The 11,097-nt window shown below is 39.1% G+C and overlaps 1 protein-coding gene across 1 annotated transcript in view; it reads left to right on the top strand.

Annotated features, from left to right (window-relative positions):
- Positions 1-399: 399 nt before the first annotated feature.
- The window catches only part of SLC15A2 (solute carrier family 15 member 2), an 86,537-nt gene continuing 75,839 nt past the window's right edge, over positions 400-11,097 (top strand). The window contains exons 1-4 of the mRNA XM_070957091.1: positions 400-504; positions 7,115-7,202; positions 9,944-10,085; positions 10,438-10,530. Of these exons, the coding sequence (XP_070813192.1) occupies positions 400-504; positions 7,115-7,202; positions 9,944-10,085; positions 10,438-10,530 (428 nt within the window). The remainder of the gene's footprint in view (positions 505-7,114; positions 7,203-9,943; positions 10,086-10,437; positions 10,531-11,097) is intronic.

The raw sequence follows: 11,097 nt of genomic DNA, 5'->3' as shown, positions 1-11,097 counted from the left end.
ACAAAGATGGCCTAAAGATACATGTTCCACATCTAATTATAACTTGTGTGATGCAAATTATCATGGAGTATGCAGTTTGATTGCCATGATATGAGCATAGGAGATCTCTTGAAGTATGTCATAGCAATAGAAATTGCACAACTGTGCCCAGAGGTGTTGGGGGAGAGCCCTGTGATTTTGCTGATTTAAGGACTACTTGCTCCATTCAAATTAATTTTGCTCTCGTCATTCAAAGTAAGATCATCTGCTTGCCTCAGCATGACCGAAAGGTGCACAATCAGGGTTAACATAAAACTGAATTTAACTCCAAACCACATAGTTGGAAGTCTTCCCAGCCAACTCATCATGACAGCAAGGAGTTATATGAGACAGATTTTTAAAAAATAAAACAATAACAGCATGGACCTCTCGGAGAAAGGCGACCCTAAGAAGACTTTGTTCCTTTCTGTTTCTGCAGGATCTGATTCTCCAAAAAGCGTTAGCACTCCTGAGAAAATATCTCCGGTATGTATCTGGAGGGCTTTGTTTTCATTATTTCTTTTAACTTCAATAAAGCTTCTGTTATTTTTGTCACTGCCATGTCCTGTCTTCAGAATTACCTAGAATTGATATTAGCTTTAAAAATTTGGAATGAAATGTTTCCTTGATTAATCTATTAAAAAGAAAGGTTTTTGTTTAAAAAAAAAAGTGAAGGTGGGGAAATAGAACTGGTGGCTTCCTTGGAATAATCACTCTACTGCCAAAAAATTGCACTATAGGAATTTGCATTCTAGACATTTTCAGATGGGAAATACATTCCAAGAATGTTCATTTTTTTGAAGTATGAAAGAGCTCTAGAGGGGAAGCTGATGAGATCCTAATTCATTATGTTCCAACAGTGGAAATTCCAACCCCAAACAGCTGCACCACAGTGGCATTTTAAGTTAGTGCTACGTTCATATTTTTGCTGCTGTCGTTAATGGTGTTTGTTTTTTGAGGTTGAATTTTCAGACCTTTCTAAATCCTGATTATGAAAAATGAATGGCTTTATCCTTAAGGTATATTTGTATTAGTCTTGATTCAGTAATTTGATATTGTGCCTTCAGATAGCGAAAGAACAATTTATGGAGGCTTCTTTTAACCTGTACCCCAATACCTTTGGAGGATATGAAGCTGGAGAAGACTAATTTATAAATAGTTGCAAGAAGGAGAAAAGGAACAGAGTTACAGTTATGGAATGATGATTCCCCAGTAAAATAAATAACTATGTAAAGGAGATTTCCTTCTCAAACAATAGAGACAGGAATAGCTATAACCTTTAAAGAAACAGATAAAATAAATGTTAAATAGATTTGTAAAAAGCAAAAAGGTTGAGAATAGATAGGGCATTTTTTCAGATAGAGAAAAGGAATAAGCTAGCTGATTTCAGTCTTAATTAAAACGGGATGCAGTTCTCAGTGAAGGTTTATAGCCTGAAGTAGTATAGTAGGGAACCATTCTGCTTCTCAATTAAAAACATTAATAATATTTAAAAACTGTAATATTTTAAAGGGGAAAAAAACTGGTAGGCAAAGAAGCATTCTCATGCCAAGGAGTTTTTAATTGTTCTGGGAAAATGCAAATAACTCCTAAATGTGTGCTTCCCAGAAGAAATTGAGTGCTGCCCGGTCCTGTGTACTAAATGAGTAGCTTTACCTATTCATTGCACGTACAAATGAATATTTTGAAAAGCCCTTTAATTTAAAACTTGATCAGATCAAAGCTTTTTCATTCCACATAGTTTGTTAGTTGCACATTTATGGATTAATGGAGGAAAGCATTAAATCAGCCATTGGTGTGAATATATGGATCAATGCTGGAATTATCTCAAAGAATAGATAATCAAGTGTTTGTCCTGCTTTTCCTAAGACCAATATCCATGGTTTGTTGAAATAGGCCATAAACTAAGAATAACTGCATTACGGGAAAAATATTTAACTGCTATTTTTCTCTCATTCAAGTTTTCGCCTCTAATTGTCTTTATGAATGAGACTGCAACTTTAAGCGCATCCATACATGCATGTAAGAACATTTGTGAATAAAGTCCAATATATATAATGGTTGAATGGCACGTGAGATTTCTTATCAATTTTGGGCAGTTATGAAATGCTCCAAAACAAAAAAAAAAAAACGTACTGCAATTTTTACTTCAATGTTGTATTTGAAACTTATGCCAAGAATGATTATTCTATAAAATAGGTATGCCAGAGGAACTAGTGGAAGTATAAAATGGGCAAGCAAGCCAAAAAGCTGTAATCTTCCAGGGTTGCAAGCAAAATCAGAGAAAAATTCCATACCAGAATCATAAGAGTGTCTTTTGCAAATTAATAAAGCAAGAGTAATTTTGAACCAAGAATATAACAGTGTTCTAGATTATTAGGATTTTTTCTCTCTCAGTTATTAGAAGTGTGTCTTCTCAGTCGTGTATTTAATCTGTAACCATAATCGGAGCGAAGTGAAAGCAGTGCCTGAAAAGGGAGTTAAAAATGGAAAAAGTGGCCAAAGGATATATAAATGCACCAGTGGTGGAATTCAAATTTTTTTACTACTGGTTCTGGGGGTGTGGCTTGGGAGGCGTGGTGTGGCTTGGGGGGCCGTGGCAAGGGAAGGATACTGCAAAATCTCCATACCCATCCCACTCCAGGGGAAAGATATTGCAAAATCCCCATTCTCTCCCCACTCCTGGGGGAAGGATATTTGCAAAATCTCCATTCCCACTCCATTCTGGGGCCAGCCAGAGGTGGTATTTGCGGTTCTCCGAACTACTCAAAATTTCCATTACCAGAACCTGTCAGAACCTGCCGAATAGCACCCCTGAAAAGCACCCTTCCTACAGCTTCTTTACCAACCCATTATTTTTCTTTACACGAAGAACTTGTAATTGGACTTTGAAACATAATTGCTTTATGGAGCTGTATCCTCATCTGAGGTATGAATGCTCTGCTTGATTAGGAGAAATCCATTCAGCTTGTCAGGCCAATTTTTATTTTCAGTTCTATTTTTCATGCTCTCTAAATCCCACTGTCATTCTGAACCTCATGCTTCATGCATTACTGTATTGTTAATACATTTTGTAAGCTAAAGCTAAAATGGATGAACATGTCCAAAAAGGAGTATATATGTAAAACAGAAATTGAATAAAAGATACAAAAATTGGAAATAAATATTAAACAAATCAAGCTTTTCCATTGTGCTTGAGGAGCATCTGCATATTTGGGGAAGGGTTTTGAGGAACTAAAAGTATTATTCTTCATATGATGTTAGCGATAATTCAGAACTTGGCTATAAAAGATGCTCTTGACTATCAAATAGAATAATACTTTGTCTACATCTGACTTGCCAGAACAGTATGACAGCATTGGGACCATTAATAACCGAAAGGCAGACCATGTAGAAAAGATAACACAATAACACATGTGTGACTATCTCAGTGTTACCCAGTTGCCAGTCTTGACCTGGGATGTTGTTATATCTCCCTTCTAATTTTATTGAAGGCAAGGTATTGAAACCCATAGAGAAACTTCTCCAGTGACTATAAAAGGTGTATTGTCTTCTTATGTGTTAATGTACTGTATGTAAGCAAAGCTATAAGGATTTTCAGGTTGAAACAATAATATTATCTAGTCAATTTTTTAAAAGATGTAATGAGCCTAAATAGGATGTCAAATGGGAGTTAGGGTTCGGCAGCTAACTGTGATCTGAAACAATCTTAACACTGGATTCATCCAGTTTTGATAGCATAATATAGTATGCAACCTATAATACAAATAGTCTTTATAGATGCTCTAATGAATGTGTGTAGAAGAGAATAACTTTTGTAGCAGCAAATTCCAGCCTTTGAATCTTCATCATTTAACTTGTACGCAACTGATATGGAAAATAGGAATGGGTAGGAAATATCTTTCATTTCCATTTCACTGCAGACTTATGCAATTCACATCTCCCAAATTAACCTATGAAGCAAAACTCAATTATATTTTGATAGGATATGCAATACAGTACTCCAGCCATAAAACTTGAAAAAAAATGTGCATACTCTACTGAACAGAATATATGATAGTACACTATCTGGTTTAAAATTATTTCCTCAAATATTTATATTGGAAAAAATTTGTATACAAATGGCATGTATGAGAAATGAATAATACACATGCCCGTGTGTGTGTGTGTGTGTGTGTGTGTGTGTGTGTGTGTGTCTGTCTGTCTGTCTGTCTGTCTGTCTGACTGACTGTGTCTGTGTATACATTAATATGTTTGTAAACTAGTGAGGAAATGGGGTAAAAAGAACCTAAGATGAGAAATGAAACAAACAAACAAACTTGAAATGGACAGGTTCATCAATCCTGAATGGAGAGCTTGTATCAACCTCTGTAGTAGCCCTTTCATATATGCCCAAGATCTCTAATCCTCCCCTCACTTGCCAACCAGGTTTCCTGAATGCACAGAAAGATTGGCATGTGCATTGTATATTTTGGCATCCTCTATGTACAATCAAATCTATGTAGGTTGAAACAGAGCTTTGATGCCATGAGTCACCTTCCTCAACTGTCCCATTTCCCTGTTCCTTCAGAGAAGTGTCCTTGAGTTACTCTAACAGGCCTATCATTTTTCTTCAGGGACTTTTTATTGACATTAAAGCCCGAACTTTGAGAAATCACAATTTGTAAATATGTATCTGACTCCCATTTAAATAACCCGTTCCTGGCAGACTCATCTCTTATTGATACCGGAAGACTGAGGATTTCTCACTGTCAAATGGGTTTTTCTCTCTGTTTGTAGATTCTGTTGCTCCTGCATGTCGTGGGGTGGCGCTGCAAAAATGTTGTGGAAGCGGACTAGGGAAAGTGTCAGCCTGCTTTGTTTTCTTACAGTGCAGTGAAGCCTCACAAATTTGAGGACAAAAATGAAGGCTGGACTGTGAAAACAATAATATGGCCATTATGTACTTAAGCATGTGGTTAGCCTTTGGTGTTTGATGCTCGGATCCTCCTGACACTGAAATTGTTAGATTCCTGTTTCCCATATTTTCTCTGCTGACACAATTACTCTGCACATGCTGGAGGAGGAAAAATAACATCTCTGAGGGGATTTGTTTCTTGATTACACCAAGAACCCAGATTAGTCACAGAAATTTTATAGAAACCTGTGGACATTCACTAAGCTCATCCAAGTCACAAAAAAAACTTTTTGTTCTTTATCTTTGGATGAGAAAACAATTATGTTTTGCCTTTATATATTTGCTTTTTATGTTTGCTTTTAAAATTCTATTTGATACTGTTTGTATACGTATATGTGTGTTTATATGAATATGCCTACATACCAGGAGTGAAATTCAAAATTTTTCCCTTCCGGTTCTGTGGGGCCTGGCTTGGTGGGTGTGGCTAGGTGGTCATGTGAATGGGTGGATGGGCGTGGCCAACTCAATGTCGCTCCCACCCAGTCACATGACCCCCCCAGCCACACCTGCCCAGGTTTTGTGGCTCCCAGTGTTTTCTGTGGGAAATGGGTCATGTGGCTGGGTGGGTGTGGCCAACTTGATTCGTCTCATCCTTAGGAAATTTCTCCTTAGTCCAATTCAGAATAAAATAGCACAATAAAATAGCACTGTTCCAATATTTAGAATAGAATAGAATAACAGAGTTGGAAAGGACCTTGGAGGTCTTCTAGTCCAACCCCCTGCTTAGGCAGGAAATCCTACACCACTTCAGACAAATGATTATCCAATCTCTTCTTAAAAACTTCCAGTGTTGGAGCATTTACAACGTCTGGAGGCCAGCTGTTCCACTGATTAATTGTTCTGTCAGGAAATTTGAGTGGCTCCTACAAAAATGAGGGAGTCAATCTATTTTCCAAAGCACCAAAAGGCACAACAAGAAACAATGGATGGAAACTAACCAAAGAGAGAAGCAACCTAGGACTAAGGACAAATTTTCTAAGGGTGAGGCCAATCAACCAATGGAATAGCTTGCCTTCAGAAGTTGTGGTGCTCCATCACTAGAGGCTTTCAAAAAGAGTGAGGGAAATACACCCCAAAAAGACAATGACAGGAACCACTAAAACAACGCAGAAAACTTAAACAGCCATTCCCCTTTTTTAAAAAAAGTCAACCCCAAAGCAAACAGCAGCTGAGAGGGAAACTAAGAGCAGCTGCTCAGGCTAATTGAAAGCTTGGGTGTGCTGCCAAAAGCCATTAACCCTTCCAACTCTATTAGTCTATGTTCTCTATGTTCTAAATTGGGTACTTCACAGCAGAAGCAATACAGCTGGCTGGACCATACATGCATTAAATTCATGGCCTATATGATCAAGCTGCATCATTGTCCCCTCCTGTATCTTTTCCCCCAGGAAGAAATGAGAAGTAGCAACATGCAGCAGCTATAAAAGGTCTTGGGAAACTCCAGGGAGTATCAGCTGATCACAGAAGTGTTACTTAATACCCTTTATAATGAAAATGTTTGTAATCTTGTCCTTCTTCCTGAAGGGAAGAAGTTAATTCCATCCCTAGATGAGTGATTGATGGGTTGCCCTGCCCTAATCCTGTCAGTTTCTGTTGTTTATTGATTTGATTCAGCATGTGTCGGCTGCATTCCAGCTGCAACTGTTAAGTGGAGCTATTAACTGGAGAGAGAGAGAGAGAGAGAGAGAGAGAGAGAGAGAGAGAGAGAGAGAGAGAGAGAGAGAGAGAGAGAGAGAGAGACCCCTCTCTTGCACTTTATTTTTAATCAGTTCTCCGAACTGCCTAAGTAATTTACTAACAGTTTGGGCAAACCAGTGAGAACCAGCTGAATTTCATCTGTGCTACATACACACACAAACAAACAAACATATGTAATATTTATATAATATTTTCAATCTTCTATTTGACAGTGACTTAATGTGTTGAACTTCACTCTTTGAAGCATGAGTTTACTGACATTTTAAGTGTTTTCTTGAACTGTTTCTTCACAGACATACCTGTCTTTTTCATTTTGTTGTACAAATAGATGTTTTGGTTTCAAAACCTGCTTTTTGTGAGCACCGTTGTATCAACTGTGCAAATGACGAAATGACATGTATATAGTACATAACCCAACCTCTTTCTGCTTGGCTTCTTTAGGGAATATGTGGCACCCACTATCCTCTCAGCATTGCTTTCATTGTAGTGAATGAATTTTGTGAGCGCTTCTCCTACTATGGAATGAAAGGTAGGTTTTTACAGCCTTTGCCCAGGAAAACTCAGATGCTTTTTCCATTTATTTAGATGGAAGAAAGGTAGGGAGACATTAATGGCTTGAATTGGGGGGAGGGGGAAGCATTTTGCTTGATTTCTCACCCAAGATCTCAATCAGATTTATAAATCTTAATGGTCTGTGCTAAATGTAAATGCTAATGTGATAGACAGAAGGATCATAAATATAGAATGTTGGCGGTAAAATAAAGGTTGTTTTAAAGAATGTTCTGCAGAAGATGGGAACAGAACTGAAGTCTGAGGAAGAAACTTGGCCTAGCCAGGCTTCCTCAACCATGACCTTTTCCAGATGTAGGATATTCAGTTCCCAGAAGTCTTCAGCCATCATATTATTCCTCAGAATTCTGGGCATGAAAATCCACTTATCTAGTGCTACCAGATCTAGATTGCAAAAATGCAGATGACTACCAGATGGTTAAAAGGCATTAGAATTTTCTATATTTGTTTGCTTTCATCTAGTGGTTGTCCAGAGAGTCCAAACCGGCTGACCCATCACACATCTGGAAGGATGCCTGGACTGAGAAAGCTATCTTAATAACTAATTCTTCCAACTTTTCTCCTGTGGCAGGCCCTATGATTTTATCTCTGGGATGATGGTCAACATTCAGAAAGGCTACTTTGTTCATCACTCTATTTTTCTGCCACTGATAAACTTTGCTTCTTCTGTTACTGTTAAAGGCACAAAGCTATTATTGAGTGGCAACAGATAGAGAATCATAGACATAACCCTGGAGAAAAACTGTGTCAGCTAGCAAAACATGTTTTAAGTGCAGAAAAGAAAGAAAATGTCAGACTCAAACTTGAATGGAGTCTGATTTAAAGAGCCTTGGTAGTACAGTGGTCTAAGGCACCCTGTTATTAAGCTGGTTATTAAGACCAGCTGCCTGCAATTACTGCAGGTTCGAATCTCGCCAAGGCTCAAGGTTGACTCAGCCTTCCATCCTTTCTAAGGTAGGTAAATTGAGGACCCAGTTTGTGGGGGCAATAAGCTGACTTTGTATAAATATACAAAAGGATGAAGGCTATTGCTGAGCACATTGTAAGCCGCCCTGAGTCTTCGGAGAAGGGCGGCATATAAATCAATTTTTTTTAAAAAAACCTCTTTTTGATGTAAGAGTGATGTCAGATTTTCAAAGTTCTGCTACTATACCAATAAAGTAGAGTTCTACTGTTTCTTGTAGAATCTGTTTGCTGATGTTGTATACCTGAAAGGGTTGACACAATACTACCAACAACCTACTACAGTATTATAAACTGGACCTAAATACTATCATACATTTTGGAGGCCTGGGTGGACATAGAAGGGAGAAATCCACTCTCAGAAATATGCCTCCCTGTGTTTTATATGTGGTATCAGTTAAGAGCCCAGGGCAGAGATGGTGGGGAAGCTATGGTCATCTAGGATACTCTGATGACATTCAGAAGCACTGTGTCACAGAAAACGTGATGTGAGACCTTGTTTATAAACTTGGGTTCTCAGGAACACTTGGGACTCTCACTACTGTATGTTTTCTTGTTAAATTGCAATATACCTGCCTGAACTCCTTGAATGTGATCAGATAGGCAGTGGAGTTCCCCAGGCTTAAAATTGTAGGGGATTCCTCCCAGATTTGCAGCACCTATTTGAAGAACAGATAGTAGTCATGATCAAGAGTGTTTTTATACAACTTTGTCTTGTGTGCAGTTGTTTCTTGGACCAAGATGTACTGTTCATGGTCGCTCATAGTTGAATTGCCTGTCAAGAAGACTACTGCAATGTGTTGTGTGTGGGGGCTCTCCTTGAAGAACATACAGAAGCTACAACTGGTCCAGAATGCATTGGCATCAGGATGTCCCTGTTGCATCTCTGTTCCATGAGATGTACTGACTTCCAGGGTGGTTTCAAGTGCAAATTAAGGTGGTAGTTGTCACCTATCATGCCTTTCATGTCACAGGGCCAGGTTTTGTTTGTTCTACTAAATCATAGAGGTTTGCTTTGAGTTCCAGACAAAGAATGTCATCTAGCAGGATCCAGAAAATAGACCATTTCTGCCACAATGTGGCAAAAATTTGAAATCCCATACTCTTTAAATTGACCCTGATCTTACCAACTTTTCAGAAAGTTCTAAATATTTGGATGTGTTTCTGGCTTGGAGGTCAAGCAGTTGTGCAAAGCCAATGAAATTGTTGATTGACCATTGTCCTTAGTTGCCATTGTAGGCCTTTTATACTATTATTCCAGTGGTGGGTTCCAACTGGTGTTACCACCGGTTCTCTTTGCGCATGCGCTTTGCGCATGATTGCCGCATGCATGGTCACTTCCCTTGCATGTGCGCTGAACTTGCACTCCGCACAAGCGCATTAGATTTCTGCCCAGCTGAGGGACAGCAATCCACTCTGCTGCGCCTATCAGTTGGGCTAAAAAACGACAAATAAAGGCAGGTATAATGTGGGGGCGGGCAGGAAGGCCCAGCTCACAGTCATAGAGAACCGGTTCACTGACGCCACATCATCACCACTACTGGCTCGTCCGAACCGGGCCAAACCGGGAGCAACCCACCACTGTGTTATTCATTTATGTTTACTTTGGGTTATGCTTTTATGTATTGTTAGCCTCCCATAGTCATTTCAACAAGATGCTCAACTATATAAAATATTTGAATAAATATTTGCGATATCCATTATCCTGTATTTTTCTTGTTGTGTTTCTTCCTGCAGCTGTCCTGACTTTGTATTTTCTCTACTTCCTGCATTGGGATGAAACAACTTCCACATCTGTATACCATGCTTTCTCAAGTTTATGTTACTTCACGCCAGTCATTGGTGCCTTCATTGCTGACTCCTGGCTGGGAAAATACAAGTAAGAATGAAATATGTTGTCTACGCGTATAGACTTCCCCTTTCTTGTAGGCTATCCCATTTGTATTGTCAGGAACAATTCAGAGGAATACGGGATCCATCATCAGGGAAGAGAAACTGCCAATCTGAAGAGGAACCGTTACCTCACCCTTCTGGTCAGCAATAGCTCTTTTCCCGAACACTTAGAAGAGAGAAAGAAGGGTTGTAATTTTGGTTGATATCCCAGCAGCAGAAAAATGCTTGTCTCTTCCCTATCAGGAACCACAGACACGTTTTTGGCTTTTTGATTATAAATGCACCTGCCTTTGGCTGATAATGTTTACCCACTTTTTCTTTTCTTTTTTCCTCTGCAGAACAATCATTTATCTCTCCATTGTTTATGTTATTGGGCACGTGATCAAATCAGTTGGGGCGATACCAAGTGTGGGAAACCAGATTGCTCATGTGTAAGTAATGAGGAAATGGGCCTGCTGTGTTTTGATAATGTTACTATTAATTAACTTGTATTAATGAGCGGCACATTCAAATGTACCTTGTCGTGAGCATTATGTGGCTCTGTAAGACCCTTTTGTTATCTGGGCATAATGAGTTTTATCCCTGTTAGGTCTGGCTATCATAGCCTTGACAGCTGCCGGTGCCTACCTTTTGAAAATCTGACAGTCTTGATTCTTAGGGTGCAAAGATTTGTTCCAGACTTGACTTCATGTGTTTCAGTGGTGAGAGCACTGCTTGGAATTCACCACTCAGCTGCTGATTAGTCTCTATCTATGACTGAGGGGCTCTTAGCCATTACCATTCAGCATGATAAGGGGAATTTTGTTTACTATTACAGAGCAAACACATACCTTAAAGTCAGGGGTGGGTTCTAAATTTTTTTACTACCGGTTCTGTGGACGTGGCTTATTTTGTGGGTGTGGCTTGGAGGTCATATGACTAGGTGGGCGTGGCTAGCTGGTCAGAGTCATTTCTGGAAGGTCCTTGCACTTACGACCAGTCCTCGCACTTAAGGCCCG

The sequence above is a fragment of the Pituophis catenifer genome, unplaced genomic scaffold (genome assembly GCF_029215685.1).
Source record: "Pituophis catenifer annectens isolate HBS135680 unplaced genomic scaffold, rPitCat1.0.hap2 SCAF_1, whole genome shotgun sequence".
Lineage (NCBI taxonomy): Eukaryota > Metazoa > Chordata > Lepidosauria > Squamata > Colubridae > Pituophis > Pituophis catenifer.
The sequence above is the reverse complement of the archived record's forward strand: the minus strand, read 5'-3'. Positions and strand labels throughout refer to the sequence as shown.